This window comes from Camelus ferus, chromosome 13 (genome assembly GCF_009834535.1).
Source record: "Camelus ferus isolate YT-003-E chromosome 13, BCGSAC_Cfer_1.0, whole genome shotgun sequence".
NCBI lineage: Eukaryota > Metazoa > Chordata > Mammalia > Artiodactyla > Camelidae > Camelus > Camelus ferus.
Window position 1 is genome coordinate 2,047,054 of NC_045708.1, and position 19,373 is coordinate 2,066,426.

The 19,373-nt window shown below is 61.9% G+C and overlaps 2 protein-coding genes across 3 annotated transcripts; one reads left to right on the forward strand and one right to left on the reverse strand.

The window, feature by feature from the left end:
* The first annotated feature begins 60 nt into the window (after positions 1-60).
* SMIM1 (small integral membrane protein 1 (Vel blood group)) lies at positions 61-4,297 on the forward strand. Of its 2 annotated transcripts, none has more exons than XM_032495018.1 (4): positions 61-929; positions 1,219-1,344; positions 3,093-3,275; positions 3,614-4,297. In XM_032495018.1, the coding sequence occupies exons 3-4, from the start codon at positions 3,166-3,168 to the stop codon at positions 3,738-3,740; spliced, it is 237 nt and encodes a 78-aa protein (XP_032350909.1). In that variant the 5' UTR covers positions 61-929; positions 1,219-1,344; positions 3,093-3,165; the 3' UTR covers positions 3,741-4,297. The 2 variants fall into 2 exon arrangements, with proteins under 2 accessions (XP_032350909.1, XP_032350908.1); XM_032495017.1 differs by having other exon boundaries at positions 254-929; positions 3,147-3,275.
* A 1,912-nt stretch (positions 4,298-6,209) lies between these two features.
* Positions 6,210-15,412, reverse strand: LRRC47 (leucine rich repeat containing 47). Its single transcript, XM_032495029.1, has 7 exons — positions 14,741-15,412; positions 10,536-10,994; positions 9,669-9,785; positions 8,782-8,897; positions 8,175-8,277; positions 7,860-7,949; positions 6,210-7,780 (listed from the first exon to the last, which is right to left on the reverse strand). The coding sequence occupies exons 1-7, from the start codon at positions 15,359-15,361 to the stop codon at positions 7,535-7,537; spliced, it is 1,752 nt and encodes a 583-aa protein (XP_032350920.1). The 5' UTR covers positions 15,362-15,412; the 3' UTR covers positions 6,210-7,534.
* Positions 15,413-19,373: the final 3,961 nt, after the last annotated feature.

Here is a 19,373-nt window from a genome sequence, read left to right on the forward strand (position 1 = left end):
GGGGGCTTCCCTGGCTGGGCTTCCCCTGACTGGGACATTGCCTTGCTGGGGCGACCCTGGGAAAGAAGGTGGGTCGGGGTGCGGCACTTCCGTTCCCATCCATCGCTCCTAGGATGAGAACTCCACGAGGACAGGTACGCTTGTCTGTGCGGTTTCCGGCACACAGACACGTGCTGAACGGAGTCCATCCTCCGCCTCTTCCCTTTGCTCGCCACGCCGACCTGTCCACGCATCCTTTCATTCGCGCAGAGCGGGCTCGCGGAGCGATGCCCGGTGCGTGGCGGTCCCGCTCCGGCTTCTGGCCGCTTAGAGCGATGACCTGGGCCGAGCTCCACGCAACCCCGGGCGCCCCCGCGAGCCGCCTGGTGTCTCGGTTCTAACCAGGCACACCGGGACCCCTGAACCCGCTTCTACGCTCGACCCCTGTTCTCGTCGGGGTCTGGTGGGGGAGGATGAGTGGGGAGGGGGCTCGGAGATCCTAGCTGTGTCCGGGCCCGGGGGACGTGAGCGCTGTGCTGCCCCTGCGGCCCTTACTGCCCCTCACCGCCGCGCCGCGCACCTCCCAGAAGGCCAGGAGCCCGGCCCGCGCTCCTGCTCGCAGCGCCCCCTGCCGCGCGTCCCCCTTCTCCCCACGACTTCACCAGGCTCCTCCCGGGTTTCAGGAGCCCGGCGGCCGCGCGCACCCAAGCCCTGCCCAGCTCACCCACGGCCCCCAGGCCCCGCCCTGACCGATCTGCCGCGTCCCTTCCCCGGGCCCCACCACCCACCGCCCCGCCCACCCGGCCCCGCCCCAGGCTCCACCCGCTGGACCCTATTCCGCCACCGCTCTGGCCCCACGACCCGACACGGCCCCCAGCCCCCTCCCAGGCTCCGCCGGCCTCTGGCCAGGGACACGTCTGCTGCGCGCTGAGCCGCCCCGAACCAGCCAGGTGAGACGCGGGGTCGAGGCGCAGCTTCCTCGTGCAGCTTGAGGGAGGTGGGCCTGGGTGCGGCAGCCCCGCGCCCTTCGAGGCTGCGGCCTCCCTGGCCTGCGAGCGCCGGCCCGGGAGAGTGAAATTGCTGGGGTGGGGGCGAGGTTGAGGCTGTCCCCCGCCGACCCACCCTGAGGCTAACTGCCCCCACAGCTCCCGCTGGCTGCCTGGGACGCCCCAGGGCCCCTTTCCTTTCCTGGCCCCTGGCACTGCCATGTCTCTTCATTTTTTCTTGATTTTCTTTAAGGTTGGAGGCATCGGAGGCTCTTCAGATCCCGAGCTGTGGGCTGGGAGGTGGTGAGATCCACTGCCCAGGCTCTGACCATCTTCCCGGGCCCCGGAGGCTTTGACTCCAACCCAGGACTCTCCCCTTGTAAGTTGTGGGCCCCTTGGAGGTGCAGTAGGGGTAAAGGGGCCTAATGTCTGTGCAGCCCTGTGTGCCCAGGATTCTGTTCTCACGTGCTCCCTGGAGGCGATGGTAGTCCGTAAGGCTCCCAGGCTTAGCAGGTAGCCCTGCTAGGTAGCCCAGCCCCAGGGTCCTGTGACACGGTGTGCCATTGTGTGAGTGGGTGAAGCCCTCAGAAGCTCAGCTCTAGCACCTCACTAGGTTCTGGTGGCTTTATCTAATCAGGACAACTTGAGAGCCACAGTCCATATTAGTCAGGAACCGTCCTGTTGCAAGTAACAGCAACCCAGTGACCCAGGCTTGAACAGATTGGGATTGGCTCTCCTTACAGCAAGAAGCCCATGGGTGGGCAGTTGGTGTGGATTTGGTGACTCAGTACCATGGGCTAGTGTTGTAGGATATCCAGATTGCAAAGTGGCTGCTGCAGCTCCAGCCATCACATCAAGGCAGGAAGAAGGAGGTGGCTATTCTTTCTTTCATGAAAGCAAGAGCCTGCTATCTCCTGCTGAACCCTAGCACACAGCTGGGTGACATGGGTAAACAGGGATCAGAGTAGTGAACTTGTCTTATCCTGTGACTGTCACTTGGGGCTGGCATACTGCTTCCTGGAACAAGACAGGGATTCTGGCCACAGGAGGGAGGGGGTGGGCATTAGGTAGGTAACTAACAGAGTCGGCCCATAGCCCCTTTCCTGGACATACTGTGGGAAAACAGAACCCTCACTCAACAAATTCTTGGCTTCCTCCAGGCCTGAGACCTGGCTTGCATGGCTGCCCCAGAACTTGGGCTCCCGTGGGGAAAGGCTTCGTGTCTTCGAGACAAGCTCCCCTCCTTCCTGCAGGCCTGGGACTTGGGAAGGGGCAAACGGGGAACTCATGAAGCCAGGGGTTTAAGAACTGCCTGTTTCATGAGTTTCTGAAACTCAGCGTTGGCTTTTTGCTAGTGGTTCACTGTGCTTTTAAGCCTCTGTGTCCAAGATTGCCTGGAAGAAAGGTCAGTTTTTCCCAGGCTGGTGGGGGCTGAGCAAAGTCTCAGCCCCTAGAAGTGAGCGGCCTACCCAGCCCCTGGGCCCCTAGCAGGCCCAAGGGCCCCGAAAGTCCCAGGTCCTCTCACAGCAGTGGGTCAGGGAGGGGCTGCAATGCAGACAGGCCAGAGGCCAGAGGCCAGAGGCCAGAGGACGCAGCTGCTGTCAAAGGCTGCCAGGTCTCCTCCCCCTACAGGACAGGTCGTACCAGCCACCCCGAGGCCTGCTGCCTGCTCACCCCATCCCTTTTCTCCTCAGCCTCCAGGGATGGCTCTGGGGCCTTATCTGGTAGGAACGGGAGGGGAGGGAGCAGTTAGCAGGCTTGGTGACATGGCCGCCGCAGGTCTGCCGTGTCCTGTCTCATGTCCTGTCTGGAGGGTGGCAACAGCTGTGCCTGGAGGGTCCCTCCACCCCCAGGGGAGCAGGCTGGGTGGAAACACAGCCTCTCACATTCCTGAGGGCAGGGTTTGGCAGACTTTCAGGCTCCCTGCTGGAATTCCCTCTGCCTCCTCCCATGTGACCTGGGGCCTGTGGCTTAACCCCTCTGCATCCTGGTCACCTCCTCAGCCAGATGAGAGGATGCGGATAAAGGAGCCAGCCCACCTGAGAGCCCCCTGCTCTGTCCCGGCCCCCAGGCAGACCCTCACCCTAAAATCAGTGTCTCACAGAGCCCTGCCATTAACCTGACCAGGCCAGAACAGGGTGCCTCTGGAGGCCTCAGCCCGCCCTCTGCCCCTCCCGCCAGAGCCTCCGAAGCCCCCAGCATGCAGCCCCAGGAGAGCAGCATCCAGTACAGCAGGTGGGCCAACAGCAGCCGGGATGCAGTCAGCGTGGCCGCAGGGCCTGGCACAGAGGAGGCCTCCAGCTGGCAGAGGTGAGGGGCTGGGAGGTGCCCCACCTGGTCCCCCAGGCCAGCATGCCCAACCCAGACCCCACCTTGCCCCTCCCGCCCACCTGCGCTCCACACAGGTCACCAGCCGGGTGCCCACCCTGGGCAGTCTCAGCAGACCTGGTCCTCATGCCTTCCCCGGCATCTTCCCCTACTCGGCTTCCTCCCGTCTCCCAAGTCCAGAGCAGCCAGGCAGCCCTCCTCCATGGCCCACCTGCCCGGGCCGGGCCGGCTCCTCCCCCTCCCCCTCCCCACCCCGCCCAGCCCCCACAGTCCACTCTGGGGCCCACCTGGGGCTCACCTGCCTGTGATTCTCACCCTAGGATCTCCTGGAAACTGTGTTCGGGCAAGCTGGGCATCTCCATGAAGGTGCTGAGTGGAGTGGCCCTCTTCTGGGCCGTGTTCATCCTGGGCTATGTCACCGGCTACTACGTGCACAAGTGCAAATGAATGCTGCCCAGCAGCCGGGGGTGGGGCTCGGAGGGACACTCGCCACGCACAAGGGCCCATCTGTACCTGCAGACCTCAGTATGCACAGCCTCCCTGTGTACAGGTCCCTCTCTCCACAGACACTCCCCCCTCCCCATACACAGACTTTGGGGGTGCACAGGGCGCAGGTGTACAGCCAGACAAGGACAGGGTACACAAGCAAGGGCAGGTGTGTGCATACCTGGCACACACAGCCACCCGGGGCTCACTGGCTGGGAGATGGGTCCCTGCCTGAACTGGGGCTACAGGACACACCCAGGCTGGTCCTGCAGTCCTGGGCCCCCAGAACCCCCTTCCTTCCCCAGGCACCAGGTGACTGTCCTCCCCCCACTGAGGACACAGGTCTAGCAGCCCAGGACTGAGTAGGGGGAGGGGCCTCGGCCCTGGTCCCAGACCCACCACCGAATCTTTGGGCTTGTTCCCTTGGGGCCCAGTGGGAGCCCGGCTCCCTGCCTGTGCCCCATGGGAGGACCAGAGCCTGTGCCTGGAGGCAGTCATTAAATGTCTGTTGGACAAAAGCACGGATCTCGGTCTCTCCTATGGGTCCCCCCAGCCAAGCGAGACTCGTGGCACCTGGTGTGAAGCCAGCCGGGGGCATGTGGATAGCAGCCAGGAGGCTTGTTGAGGGCCTGTGCGCCCCCTGCTTGGCTCTGGCCTTGGGTGTGCCCCGTCCTGGTCCTGGCGGGGCCCCTGTGGGAGGTGGGGACGGGCAGGCTTGAGGGCCAGCATGTGGCCGGACCTGCTCCTGCCTGCCCTGACCACGGGCAGTCCCTCGCCCGCCTTGGGGCCAATCCGGCCTCAGTAGGTGCCTTCCTGGGCCACACTTGGCCCTCGTCTGCTGTGAACTCGTGTCTCAGGCCCCGCAGACCCCTTGTTAGAAACACCTCAGGAATGTGGCCCTCGCCCCAGAACTGAGGGCGGGAATGAGGGACAGTCGGGATCTTTGTGGGCCCTGTGATCGGAGACCACATGGCAAACCTGGGTGTCAGAGACGTAGCTGGCAGGAAGGAGCAGAGGCCCCCACGGGATGGGCCTATGGGGATAGCAGGCCTGGGCCAGGTGGGCGTGAGGTGGGGCCTCACTGCCCAGGTGATCCCTGGCTCTGACCCCAAGGAGGGCGGCTGGGCGTGGCCCCAGGGGCGGTACCTGGCAAGCCTGCCTGTTCTCAGGCCGGGGCCTCCCAGCATTGGTGCTCCGGCACGGCCTGCTGCGTGCTGGGAGCAAGGGAAGCAGGTTAAGGGGCAGCGGCGGAGGGCCTGGTCCAGCAGCCCTGGTCTTGAGCCTCAGTACCTGTCTCCAGAGAGACCCCTCCGCCCCCACCTGTTTGATCACGCTCTGGGGGAGGAGGCGCCAGCTGACCCATACCTGTCTGGTCTCATCCTGGAATCCCAGTTGGAGCCCCTTCCGGTCATCTCAGGACCGGTCCTGGGGTGGGGGCTGTGGGGAGGTGGGCAGGGGCCGGGTGCATTGCGGCTACATGGCCTCTGTGGGCTCTCAGCGGTGGGCAGTCTGCTCTGGGGGTGCAGGGGCTGGGCGTCCCCGAGGGTACAGGACAGAAGGGAGGAGGGGCCCAGGCTGTCCCCTGCCTGTCACACCTCCCTCTTTGGGAAGCTGCCTTGGCCTCCCTGGCTTGAGACGTCCCTGAGTATCCCCTGGGCAGGGGAAGGTCTGCTGATGGACAGGTCAGATGCCACTGGCCACGGGCAAGGCAGGGAGATGGGATGGGGCAAGGAGGGACAGCCAGGTGTGGCCCATGCTCAGGGTGGGGGCGGGGGCAGTACCAGGGGCCAGAGGAGAGGAAGTGACCTCCCCGGAGCCTGTCCAGCTCGGTCCGGTAATGCTGGGTGCCACCCACGGGCCCTCACAATGCCTGCTCCCCAGGGTGGGGGAGCCCTGGGGGTGGCCGTGGACTGCAGAGCCTGATGCTGGGGTCCTGCCCTGTAGGCTCCATGGCCCAGCAGATCTCTGGGTGGAGTGCTGGGGGCACTGGCCCACGCCCTGGTGGATGTGGTGTCCTCTGCCCGTGGGCTCTGCTGGCACTGGCTGCCTGGCCTGTGGGGAGGCTGCAGGCAGAGGCACACGGGATACCTGCCTCCACCTGGGCCACCTCAGGGAGATGGGCCCCCGGCCCCGGCTGGACCCAAGTGGTCAAGGTGGAGGCGGCGTCCTGACAGCCCCAGGAGGGTTGGAGAGGGTGGGACAGGCCTCCCCTTCTGTAGAAGGCCCGGAATTGGGGTGATATGGTGGGGATGGGTTCCCATCTGGCGCTTCAGACCTGGAAGATGCCGCTGGAAGCTGGTTCCCAGGATCCCGGGGTTGCCCCGCTCTCTGGTGGCAAGATCTGTGCTGGGAAGGGGGTCCCAGGTCCTCAGTGTCCCCATGGATGCTCCCCACCCCCGCCTCCAGAAACACTAAGAAGGAGCCCACGTGTTCCTACTGAACGCTTTTAATTAGAGGGTCACACGGGCCAAGGAGGAGGAACATCAAAGGGGCTTTGTGCTGCAAGTGGAGTGCGTTTCCAGACCTCAGGTGGACTCCAGCTGCATCAGAAAAGGGCAGCAGGCGCTGGGGCTTCACTTCCATCAAGGAGACCCTGGGCCACACGCCACGTGGCCACTGAGGCTGTGGTCTCGGAGCCAAGAGGGCAGCTCGGCTGTGGCACACCCCCCCCAGGAGGGCTTAGCCGAGATGCCCACGCCCGCGCCAGCCATGGCATCTGTGGCTTTGGCAGCCTGAGGGTCAGGAAGTGACAAGGCAGAGCCACCGATCCGCAGGTGCCTGGCAGATTTGGGGGAGATACTCTCACCTGGCACCCACGTTGGCCCAGCCGAGCACGGCCACCCCCGGGACTGGGGGTGAGCCGTCCTGGTGGTGACCGGGGAGCTGGGCTGGGTGACTGGGCAGCTGTGGCTCATCCTTCCAGGTAGGGTGGCTCGGCTCTGGGGAAACTGCGGCCAAGCAGCAGGCCCGGCGAGCGGGGTCTCAGCCTCATGCATGTCTGGGCTCTGTGACCTTCTCCAGTCACTGCTGCCCCGTCCTCCAGTGGGCTGTCGATGGCAGACAGTTTACAAAGGGAACTGTCCCGTCTGGGCGTGGATGGGAAACCTGTACACGGACCTGGAGACGTGGGTGTCACACCTCATCTCCGCGGGGCCGACTTTCCAAGCATGGAGCCCGGTCCAGCGCAGGAGGTGGGCCCGCTGTTGCTCGCGGATGCTGGGCATCTCCATCCCCGACATGGCCAGCAGCAGTTCTGAGGAGGAGACTCTGCCAGTTCCAGGGTCACAGGAAGAAGTTTTTTAAAAAGATTATGATTTGCAGCAGCTGGAGAACGTGATGCCCCACGCGTCCAGGCCGCGCTGTGGGCAGTCTGGCTGTGAGACCCGGGGTCGTAGTAAAACAGCTGCTAGTCAGTAAAAGGCGGGGCGTCTCGCTCCTCACCCAGCTGAACACTCCAGCCAGCGACAGCGCCCTCTTCGCTGTGAGTGCAGGTGCTGGCTGTGCGCTGACATGATTTCAGGACTTCTGAACAGTTCGCTCCCACATTCGAGTAACTTCACACCCAGTCTCAGTGAAGTCAGGCTGGCGCTGCAGAGGCGACGCCCTTTCAGCTCACGGCCACATGGCCTCCCTTTCCAACAGAGCCGTCTGGAAAACTGAACAAAGAATGCATGTGTCTTAAGAGCCCCGAGGGGAACGAATAACTGAGCGTCACGGGGCGGACTCCGGCAGGGCCAGCAGCACGGCTCCGGCTGTCAGCGGATCACGGTCACGTGGGCCGCGATGTCCAGGTCCGTCTTGGACGGGTATACCACCTTCAGGTGCCCCTCCTCGTCCACCACCCGAACCTGCTCCACCACCAGCGGCGGGGACCCGTCACTTTCCGCGCCAAGAGTCGCCCTGGGACCCGAAAGTTGCCCAGAAACTGCATCAGCTTCAGGGTCGGAGAGGGAGCCCTCCTCCTTGTTTTCTGAAGTGTATTTGTTGATTTCTGCCATTTTCTGCAAATAAAAGGTATCTTTTTAACCGCGAGATCAGAGGTGGCCCGGGGAGACTGAGGTGGCCACAGGGTGCACGTACCAGGATGAGGGTGTCCATGATGTCCTTGCAGATCTGCAGACTGGTGGCGCTGGTCACTTCCAGAAACAGGTCACATGTGGTTTTCTTAATCTTCAAAAGAAACGGGAAAGATTTCAGAGAAGAATAAAGTAATACAAGGGCCACCAGCAACTGCAACACCTCATCTGAAGAAAAGCAGGGAGATGGCGTCACCCAAACCCAGGCTGTCGCCTCCGTGAGCAGAGAGCCCCGGGCGCGGTGCATCTGGTGAGACGCGCGTGCTAGCGCCGCCCGTGGGAGCCTGGCAGAGGCCAGGCCACAGGGGGCGCCACCCACCTTGGTCTTCTCGCTGTTTGTTATCGGCGGGAAGGAGATCACGTCGCCCTCGGCGTCCACGAGGCACGGGTAGTTTTCTTTCCCGTCCAGCAAGTGCAGGTACCTGTGCGGGAGGGGGCACCGATCACAGGCGCAGCCATGACAGACCTGCAGCGAGTGGGCAGTGCGAGCCCTCCGGACAGTGGAGGCGCAAGGTCCAGGGCGCGTGTCAACAGCCGGGCCGAGGAAGGCTCCGAGGCCTGTGTCCGCAGGGTGGCTGCCGGGCGCGGCAAGGGACGTCCAGGTGGGACGGTCTGATGGCGCCCCAGGGCCTCTGCGCGCCCGGCCCCGCCCTGCCCGATCTGGAGCAAACGCGGTGGGGCTATGCCTCTCCCCACCCCTCTGTCCCTGCGTGCCTGGCATCTGTGCCGATGGCCACCCTCCCGTGGGACACTCCTGTCACCTGGTTCTCCGGGGCCTGAGAAGCTGGGCTCACGGTCCCCTCTTTCCTGACTAGAGGGGCTGAAGGCCAGGGAGGTTCCTCGAGTTCTGGCAGCTTCAGGAGCTCCCCGAACGACGGCGGCTCCCGGGGCTGCCCCCAGCCTCGCTCGCCGCCCGCAGCGCCCACCTGTGCAGGCCTGACACGTTCTGCCTCTTCTTCTGCTTCCTGTGCTCCTCCGCCTCCAGCTGCAGCTGCCGCACCAGGTCCTTGGCCTTGACTTCTCTGCGCCCCAAGGGGATGATCTGTGGGGCGGAGGCCGCACGTCAGCCGAGTGGAAACAAGCCAGCTTTGGGGTCACAGCCAGGCGCGCCCCGTCCTCTCGCTCACTATGGCTCTGAGCACCGCGACCCCCGCACTCTCCTCTATCCACCTCCACGGCAGCGGGATGCTTCTGAGAGCTGACGACCCCTAGGTGGATGTCAAGGTGACTGAGGGCAGAACCTGCCCTTCACGTCACCTGTGGACACACCGTGCCTTCAGAGGTCACCTTGGGCACCCGGACGCCCAAACACTCCAGTACTTATGAAGCTGGGCTGAACCTTAACCCGCCAAACAGACGACCACGTCTGCATGACCATCCGTCCCAAGGAGGCCGAGGGAGGAGATGGGGCCGGTGGCCGGAGCTGGTCCTCAGGCGAGCAGCACAGCACTGAGGTCCGCACGGTGGCCACCGGGAAGCCTCCCCGCCCAGGGAACTGAGAGCACCGTGCAGAGCTCACAGACTAGGAGCAGGACCCTGATGGAGCAACTCAGTTGAAGTCAATCCCAAAGTACAGCGTTTGCAAGTGGGATATAAACCACAATGTTTGGCTAAAAGTTAGTGGAGAAAGGCCTCTTTCAATCACCACCTCCTGGCGACACGGCCCGTCTGGTTATCTGATGTTTCGGCTAGGAGCACAGGAAGGCCCGGGTCCATGCAGAATGCTCCAACTCGATCAACACCACGTGTATTTTTCGAAAAACAGAAAATGAGCCCTCAAATCGCAAACACCGGGAGGGCCATGTGGCTTCACCTTGAGGTCCTGCGGCGGGCGGGCAGCGTACAGCAGGGGCCCCCGCACCGCTCTGAGGTCGTGGGTTGCGATGGTGGCCACTGTCCTCTTCTCACAAAGGTCCTCGTGGAGCTTTGTCTGCGACACAAGATCCAAGGTGGGCGGGCAGGTCTCAGTGGGCGAGGCTGGCGGGAATGAGCCCGCCTGCCACCACCTCGCCCGTTGCCTCCCCAAGCCACAGTTTTGTAGAAACACTGTCAGAAAATGATCTTATCTATTGATCAGCAGAATTCCTTCTTTCCTTAACTCTAGTACACAACATTCGAGACTTTAAAGGACCATCCTGAGTTAAAATTTATGACTGAATGAACAAAAGTGTAACCTAAACAGAACAATGACCCCAGCGTGTTTTTCTTCCCAGACACTGATCTCTGAGTTCTGAGCTCCTGCCACGCGTGCCCCAACTGCCTCCCTGAACAGAGTCCCTTCCACGAGGCAACCTCAGCCCCGCCGGCCACACTCGGGGTCTCCCACATGTGAGGATGTGCCTTTTATTTTAAAAGCCGGGCAGACTTCACAGAAAAGCAGTAACCTGCAAGTTCGCCTAACTGAAATCTAACAAAACTGAACAACTCACCTAAGAATGTGCTGGCAAGAGCTGAAAATTTTAATACTATCTCCTGTGAAACTCAATGTAGAATTTATTACTGAAACCAGGAAGCCCACTAGTGTATCAGAGACTGAAGGAACGCTCACTGCCCCGGGGAAGGAGGCCCGGGCCTGCCCCATTTTCTAGGCGAGGAAACCGAGGCATTTGGCAGGAGCGAAGGCCAAGGTCACCAGCCCCACAGCCCACCCCCACCTCGTCTGCCAGCCACAGGCACCCACCTGGGAGGAAAGGAACTGCTTGAGCGCGTTCCCGGGCCGCAGGTCCATGCCCCGCACTACGGCGCCCACGATGAATGGCCGGACGTCCTTGACCTCGGGGCTCACCCTGACCATCAGTGGGGCCGGGTTCTCGGACACGTGCAGGACCCTGAGCAGCAGCCGGCTGGCCTCGTCCACCGCCGCCTCCTCGCCCTCGCCACTCTCTTGCTTCCTCCGCTCCCTCCTCTTCCTCCGGCCCTCCTCCTTGTCCGCGCCCTCTGCCCTGCCCCTGCCGCGGCCGCCCCCGCGGCCCCCAGCACGCAGGTACTCCAGGATGGACCTGGTCTGGCAGCCACTGACCATCTTCTCCAGGCGCTTGTCCCTTAGCCTGTTCCCTCGGAAGTTGATCTCCTTGAGCTTGGGGCAGTCGGCCAGCTCCGCTGGGATCTCGCTCAGCTGGTTGTTGGACAGGTCCAGCGTCTGGGAGGGAGACGGGGACACATCAGATTTCTGAGCTCCGGCCAGGTGCCAGGATGGGGGAAAGGACCCGCAGTCCTGTGGCCACCGGCCCCTGCCCAGTGCCTCCTCGAAGGGGAAGGCTAGAGCGGGCTCCCACAAGCTCTGTGAAACAGTGGTGGTGATGGCACTGCAGGACCACAGATTTCTCGCTGTGACAACCACAGCACAACTTCAGGCCGGTGATCAGGGTGCAGAAAGACTGCAAGGGACGAGGGGGCTGTTTGGTCACAGGCAGAAAGAACTGTACATGAAAAACAGGTTCCCTGCAGAATGGTACCATGGTTTCTTTAAATTAAATGAGCAAAAAAGAAAGACCAGAGCAGGAGTAACACAGAGTCACACTCTGCATTGCTCTGCGATGTTGCCAGCACCTGGGCACCAGGAGGTGGCATCTCCTCCAGCCTGGCCTCCTAACTCACTACAAACTGGCTGCATCAGCACCAGCCAGCTGTAAGCCCAGGCCTGCGGGGCTGACCCAGCAGAACATGCCCAGCATTAGAACGAACCTGAGCTGGAGGATGGGCTGAGGCCGGATGTCCCTGTGTGCACACGTGAGCCTGGCCTGGCCCAGGAGAACCGGGTGCTCACCCCGCTCGGAGGCTGGCAGTTATAGTGAAGGGCTGGCATTTCAAGGTCAGGTTTGGACTTGCCCGCCCAACTCTGGGGTCTCCTGCACGGTCCAAGGGGAGCTTTGGCCAAACAGCTGGAAGTCCACTGGCCACCCACTCTTGCGGCAGGAAAACACAGCCGCCGGGTGGATGGAGTGTCTCTGCATTCACATGAAAAGACCCAGAAAGAGCAGCAGAGGAAGAGCCCACAGGGCGGCAGCGGCGGGTGGAGGCAGGGGGGCTGTGCCTCGTTGGTTTCCAGCCCCAACTAGAGAAGCTTCAGGCCAGCAGCCTGGTCAGGTGGTCCCAACAGAGGACAGGGGCAAGGGTATTGGGAGGGGGTCTTCCAGAAGACACCCACTCACTCCCTTTCTATGGGTAGCACAAAAGGGTGGGTGGGGCCGGCCCCTGACCTTAGACAGTGACTCCACTGCCTTCTGGGCCATGCTGCTGGGGAAGGGACCCTTAATTCCCAGTTGCGAGCCCCAGAGACGCACACTCCACCCCAGAAATGTGGAAGGGACTGGTCCTTGTTCCAGCAGACGGTGGCCAGGCTGAGGGGACCTGGACCCACCATCTCCGGCAGCCACTGAGAAAATAAAAAGACGGAAGGATTCTTCTCCTATTACCAGGCAAAGGCTTCACATTCAAAGTTTAATGTCTCTGTGAAACTTGGTTATGGGAGGAGCCCTGCGTACGACCGAAATCAGACAACGTAAGTGGACAGGATTCTGGTAGGAAATGGGAGGAATCCTGTGGTCCTTTAGCTAATGGACCATCCTGGCCCGATGCGGAAGTCTGGGGGCACGTCTGTGCTGCACATGCCTGCGTCAATCCCAGACGCGCAGGGCCGCGGGGCTGGGAACAGTCATTCAAAATGAGGGTTCCCCACCCTCGGTGCATCACAGCCCTGGGCTGGGCCCGATGGGTAACAGATCCCCAGTGGAGAGAAGTCCACTCCACAGTCTCCTAGGTTCCCCCTGGGGAAGCCCAGCTGAATGGGTCTGAGACCAGGGAGATGATGGTGAAGCCAGGCTCCCCAGAGGTGGAGTTAACTGGTGAGGGAAAGACAGCTGTCTCCTCAGCTGCCTCGTCCCAGGTGACTGCAGCGGGGAAGAAGGTCAGGCCTTCATGGTTGCAGGCCCGGGACCGCCACCTGGCGGCAGCTCCCAGGGGAGTGGGCACCAAGGCACTTGCTTGTATCTGATGTCTCCCAACTGGAGTGGGTGGCACAAGCACCTGTGTGGCGTCACTCCGGTGGCCCCCAGAGGACCTCCAGGTACCCACATCCTGGTGTGACATCTCCCACGAATTGGACTGAGCTCTACCGATTTAACCAACAGGCTGCAGAGGAAGTGACAAGCTGCGGATTCCAGGTCTGCTCCTTAAGGAGCCGGGCAGCTTCTGCTTTCGCGCTCTAAGGAGCCCTGGGCCGCCACGTACGAAGTCAGACTGTGGAGCTGGGGCGGGAGAGGTCCCAAGACGACACCGAGAGAAGCCCAGCCCGGAGCCCGTGGACCGAAGCCACACGAGTATCAGGAGCGAGGCCAGTCCAGAATGGAGAACCGCGAGCAAGTTAGCAGGTCTTCCTGGTGCTGTGGTCACCCTCACAGGTCTCCAGGTGAGCAGACAGGCCCGGGACGCCGAGCTGTCTTCCCGCAGCACTAGGAAGGACCGAGAACAGATCGTACCGAAGCTCCAGCCTGGGGAGTGACGCTGCTTCACCCAGTTCTGGTAGCTGCTCCTTATGGAGGCGCCAAAGGACACCTGAGCCCAGAAGGGATTCCAAGTAGCTCTTACAAGACAGTCTCCAAGAAACAGGTCTCTTCCCATGAAAGAGGGTGGATGGAAGTCTAAAAGTGGTGACCAGGCTGGGCCAGGCCAGGGGGAACTGAGCAAGCGAGATGTTCTCTTTGCCTGAATGAGGGTGTTTTGGACACAATGAAGATGACTTTACTGGGTGGGTACTACAAAGAGTAGCATAGGACATTATTGAAAAAAAATCCCAAAACCAAACTTGAATACTGGTGAGACATTACAGATTTAAAGAAAAATACAAAAACTGCACTCACATGACGCTGTTAAGCTACACATCTGGTACACGAGCCTTCTGGAAAACCAAGGGATGTATCAGATGGAATAGAAAGTGCTTACACCGTGTGTCATACCGGAGCCTTAGAGGGAGGCCCCAGCCCTGGGTGACAGTGTCCCAGACACACACACACACACACACACACACACACACACAGCTCTATCCCAACACAGACGTTAGTAAAATGAGTTGGCAACATCTTAAAAGTAATTTCTGCTGCAAATACGTCAGTTACTAAACTGTATATACATTTTATTGTTACAGAAAGTAGGCATAAAAAGATGAAAAATAGGAAGAAGAAATGCAGGCCTCCCTTTTTAAGGAGAGGAGCCTGGATTTCATCCCAATCATAGTGACTTCTGCCCTCCTGTCTCTTACTCAACAGACTTAATAGGCCCTTGTTTTGAGATAAGCATTCCATTGGGACCTGGGGACCCGAGATGAATAAGCCAGCAGTCCCTAGACAACGCAGTCTAGAGGAAACCCCAAATTGCTGGCTACTTTGGGCAACCCCTTCCGGCTTTTGATAAAACAGGAATAACAACCCTGTACCTTGCGAAGCAGTTGCCAGAGGTAAGGGAGTGTCCTACGTGAAATCACACGCTGTGCCCTTATGGGAGTTCTAGTCATTTCACATCTTCCTGCCCCGTCTGGATGGCCCCCCACACAGGGCCTACCAGGTCATTTCACAAGTACTTGGGACTACAAAAATTAAGACATAGGTCCCTGCTGTTGACCTGCTTTCCACCTAAGAGAGAAGCTGTTTGCTGCCAATGACAAAACAGTGTTACAGCCCAGACGTGAACAGTGTGCGATGCGCGTCGAGAGGACCACCAGAGGTTGGAGGCCAGGTGGTGGGAGGGGACCCGAGGGTGGGCCGACTTTCCAGAGGTGCCGCCACGATGAGTAGGGACGTCAGCTGGGTCGGCTCAGCACCGGGAGGAGGTCCCCCTCCCAGGCGACAACAGGGCCCGCCCGCCCCGCCCGCGCCGGGCCGCCCCGCTGACCTTGAGTGAGGCCAGGTGGGAGATGTCGGGGCTGAGCTCCCGGAGGCGGTTGTCGGCGGCCGCCAGTTCGCTGAGCAGTGGCAGCGCGCCGGGGCGGAAGAGCGCGGCGGGGAAGGAGTCCAGGCAGTTGCCGGTGAGGTTGAGCGTCTGCAGGCGCGGGGCGCAGAGCGCCAGGTCGGCGGGCAGCTCGCGCAGCCGGTTGCCGCTGAGGTTGAGGCTCTGCAGCTGCGGGAGGCCCGGCGGCTCGGCGGGGCCCAGGCCCTGGCCCGGCGGCAGCGCCTCCAGCGCGTTGCCCGACAGGTCGAGCACGCGCAGCGCGGGCAGCGGGCCGAGCTCCGGGCTCAGGCCGGGCCCCAGCGCGTTGCGCCGCAGCACGAGGCTGTGCAGCTGCGGGAGGCCCTGCGCCAGGCCCGGCCCCGGCTCCCGCAGGCTCCCGCAGCCGCTCACCTCCAGGTAGTGCAGCAGCGGCAGCGTGAAGAGCCGCGGCGGCAGCCGCCCGCCCGCCGCGCGCACCCGCTGCTCCAGCCCGGGCCCGGTCAGCAGCAGCTCCCGCCGCCGCTCCCGCTCGGCCAGCTCCAGCTCGGGCCAGGCCTCCGGCGCCGCCGCCGCCGCCGCCGCCATCACGCCGCCGCTCCCGCAGCCCACGCGGGGCGCCTCCGGGGCGCGCGGCGCCACTTCCGGTCTGGGCCGGAAGGAGCCGTAGAGAGCCGCCGCAGGCTAGAGCGCCGCAGAGGAGCCCGGGGGCGGGGCTGCGAGGCGGTCACAGCCGGGGCTCCGGGTCCGCGCGGTGGGCCCGGGCGTCGGGGCGGGCACGGCGGCCCCAGCGCCCGGGCCCTGGAGGTGCGGCGAGTGTTGAGCCCCAAGCCCGAGGGACCCCTCCCGCCCGTGTGGCTGAGGGAGGAGCGGGGGCTGTCCCGCCGCCGGCTGCCCTGGAGCAAAGGCCGGAGAGCGGGCGCGCGGAGGGGCCCAGGGAAAACGCTGGGCTCCGGGGGACACCATCTCGAGGGAGGGAGGAGGGGAGGGACCAGGAGGACGCGCGGAGTGAGGAGTGAGATGCAGGGTGCAGGTCGCGCAGCCTCCCGGCGGTGAGCCCGTCTTCCCGGGAAGGCGAGGCTCCCCGGGGGCTCTGTGACGACCGAGTGCCCTTGAGAGGGTCTGTAGGCAGACGGGGGGCAGTTCCCCAGACCGCTCCCTGCGTGGGCTGGTTTTCAAGAGCACACAGCTCAGAAGTCAGTGTGTTGAACTGTCATGTTTTGCGGTGGTGTGATCTGAACTCTTAGGCACATTTCGGGGTGGCGTATTCCGCTACCCTTGAAAACCTAACCAGGTACCTTTCAGTGATTTTCCATCCACTGGCCCCATCTGCCCTGTGGCCGTAAACCTCTGTCGACTGAAATAAATGCACAGCCTAAAAGTTGAGAGTTATGTTTTATTTGGCGGGAGGACTCGAGCCGGGATGACAGCCCCTCAGGTGGCTCTGAGGGGCTGCTCTGAAGAGGTAGGGGAGGACCAGGATATATAGGAGCTTTACAACAAACACCAGGTAGATGGAACAGTAAAAGATTGCTTGTTATCTAAAGAAAGCCAGGTATCTCAAGTTAAAGAATTTAGTGCTTTTCTATGTATGGGAGGAAGCAAACATATGGGCTCGTTGAATTCATTCCTTTGACAAGCACCTAGCTATCTATGGCCAGTATCCTGTCCTTTCTTATTCTGAGTCCCCTCCGAGGGCACCACTGTGAGTGGCTGCAGAGGCCCGGCTGCAGGCTGGTCTCCACTGGGGGGGGGGGGGGTGGCAGCGGCTGATGACTTGATGGCTTTGTCTACTGAGATGGTTTGCAGTACTTTTTGTTCACATATGTATTCCGAGTTGAGTTCATGCTCCCCTATTGCAAGTCTTAGGTTAAGTCTTCCTTGCTGTTTTTAACAAGCATCCAGTGCAAAAAAAAATTTTTTTTCTTTTCCAGATTAGTAGTTTGTGTATTGGAGTCTCCAGGAAATTACAAGTGACTGATGCCCAGTCCCTTGTCTGGAGACTTGGCCTGATAGTCTGGGTGTGGGATTTTTAGCAGCACCCCCCCCGCCTCCCCGGTGTTCCTGCTGGGTAGGCGAGGTTGAGAAACTGCTTGGGTCAGACAGTCTTCCCATGTTGGGATCCACTCCCCAGAGGTGTTAGGAGGAGAAGGGTTGGAGGAATGAACGCTTAGATCAGCTCCCTTGTTCTCTCTGCCTGTTTTCATAAACTCCTCACCCCAGCAGGGTTTCCAGTTGTTTTGTTTTGAAATTTCCAAACTTGTATTGAAGGGCAGTACACATCCAGAAGAGTGTGCACACGTGGTTGTGAACTTCCTCCAGACAGAAAACACCCGTGCAGCCAACACACGTGACAGAAGCAGGTGCTCACCCGTCCCCCCGCACCCCTTGTCCCCCCACACCGTGGACTAGTTTTGCTGATTTTTGCACCTCCTGTATGGTGTGCAGGGCCAGCTCCGTGGTGCCTGGTTTCCTTTGCTCAACCTTATGCCTGCGGGACCATCCATGCGTGGGAGGCACCAGTGGATGGGTCATAGGAAAGCTGTGAATGTACCATATTTATTTCCAGCAGGACCTTGGTGCTGCCCTGACTTCGCCCCCATCACCCCCCATCACCCCACAGGAAAGCTGCATGTTTGTCTTGGTTGCTGTTGTGACCAGTTCCATCTGCAAAGGGCAAGCAGCGAGTGTCCCGAGGCCGTGCCCGGAGCGGCGAGAGTTGGGCTGAGACTTCTTCCACCTGCCCTTTCTGAGCCGCACCCCGTTCAAAAGAACCTTGGATCTCCCCAGAGATTTCTTGGGAGAACGTAGCACGTGTGTAACACCTGTGGATTTCAGTTCCTGGATCTGTGTATCTTCTTGCCTCCTGTTTCTCCGGAGTGGATTTCTGGGCCGCTGTCCAATGGCTCATACAGTTATGTACCGATCCTGACGGGCTCTAAGAAGATTGCTAGTTTTACAGTAGCCGACAGTGGAAACAGCTGATGTCCACCGACAGGCGGATGGAAAAGAAAACTGCGACGTTTCTGAAAGCGAATGAGGATGTGGCCCCAGCAGCATGAATGAGGGTCAGGGTCACAGCGGAGATGAGCAAGTCAGCAGGAAACGAGCAGTGTGATTCCGTCCGCAGGCGTCAAGTTAGGTCAGACTCAAGGTTACGTCACTGAGGGATACATTCACGTGTGGCGAATCCGTGAGGATGGCAAAAGTCAACGCTGGGGACAGTGCATATGGACCCCAGCGCCACTGCCCAGTGCTAGGACCCATCGCTGTCCCTGCTCGGACATGTCCCTGACCATGTCCCCACCTGGTTGAGGCTGGGAGCCCAAGACCCCGGACACCTGCAGTGCGTGCCCTCCCGCCTCTGTCCCCGCCTCCGGGGTAATCTGATTCAGGATCCCTGCACCCCTAGCATTGTCTCCTTCCGCCCCTCAGGGAGAGAAAGGTCTCCATCTGGAACCCTAGCGATGGTTCCAGCAACGACCCCACTTCCGGCGAGACACCGCCCCCCTCCCTCTCCAGGCCTGGTCCCAGGACACCGGGAGGCCCCAGGGAGGAGGTGACTGGTGTGGAGGCGACTGTAGGACACTCCTGGGGAGAGGACAGGGGTCATGCCGTGCCCACAAGGCACCCCCACCCTGCTGCTCGGAGTCCAGCCTCACTCCCCACTTCCCCCGCAGGGACGTCTCGACGGGGAGGGGCCCGCACTCACCCTCCCAGGAGGCACCCGGGGACCCCAGAGGCTGGAAGGAAGCTTGGGGGGATTTGGGAGCCGTCGGCAGGTGGAGGGCCCCCCGCCTCCAGTCTCACTCCCCCGTTGGCCCGGCATCTGCCCCGCCTGAGACGAGGGAGGGAGGCTGCCTGGGCTGGAACGGTCCACGGTGGGGCGGCTGTGCTTGCGCAGAGGACGCGTCGCGGGAGCCGGGCCTCAGCGCCTCCCCGAGCTCCAGTCCACGGAGGAGGAAGCAGGCGGAGCCACGCTGCGCCCACTGTCCTCCCGCGCCCGCCCCTGCGCTGTCCCCCGGGGGGCGGGCTGCCGAGCTCAGGGGTCACGGCCGGGCGCCGCCCTCCGGGGGTGAGGCCCTGCGCGCTGCCTGACTTCCCGGCCTGCGACGGGGGTGGGGGGGTGGGGAGGGAGAGAGCAGCCGCCCTGCAGCCCCTTGGGGGCTCCAGGACGCCCCGCGGGGTCGCCGCGCTGTGGTAGCGGCCCGGGCGGCCGCCCCCGCCCTGACCGCGGCCCTCCTGTCCGGCAGCGGGCCTGGCCGGTGGCGGCGGCCCGGGGTGGGTGGGTGGGTGGGTGGGGGCCCAGGCCTGCCCAGAGCTGCGCTGCCGCGGGGCCGACACGCCGGCCGCGGCGCTCGCGGGGCTGCGGGCGGCACTTCGCCCCGGCAGGTCCTTGTGCTTAAGAACGAATCTAGTTTCGAAGAGCAGAAAAGCGGCGGCACAAACGAGCAGCGCGCTGCGCGGCCCACACGGGGAGCCTCGGTGCGTCGCCGCGAGGCGGTGGCGCCGCGGCGCTTGGTTCCTGCTGTTTAACTGTAACGCTGCTACGTTAACATACGTATTTGTGTAAAGGGAAAACTGCATGATAATTTCAAAA

Excerpts from the sequence above, each read along its gene's own strand:
- SMIM1 (XM_032495018.1), top strand. The coding sequence starts at position 3,166 with ATGCAGCCCCAGGAGAGCAGCATCCAGTACAGCAGGTGGGCCAACAGC. Across the intron at positions 3,276-3,613 it reads GAGGCCTCCAGCTGGCAGAG|GATCTCCTGGAAACTGTGTT; the intron begins GTGAGGGGCTGG and ends TTCTCACCCTAG.
- LRRC47 (XM_032495029.1), bottom strand. The coding sequence starts at position 15,361 with ATGGCGGCGGCGGCGGCGGCGGCGCCGGAGGCCTGGCCCGAGCTGGAG. Across the intron at positions 10,995-14,740 it reads CCCACCTGGCCTCACTCAAG|ACGCTGGACCTGTCCAACAA; the intron begins GTCAGCGGGGCG and ends TCTCCCTCCCAG. Across the intron at positions 7,781-7,859 it reads TCATGGACACCCTCATCCTG|AAAATGGCAGAAATCAACAA; the intron begins GTACGTGCACCC and ends TTTTATTTGCAG.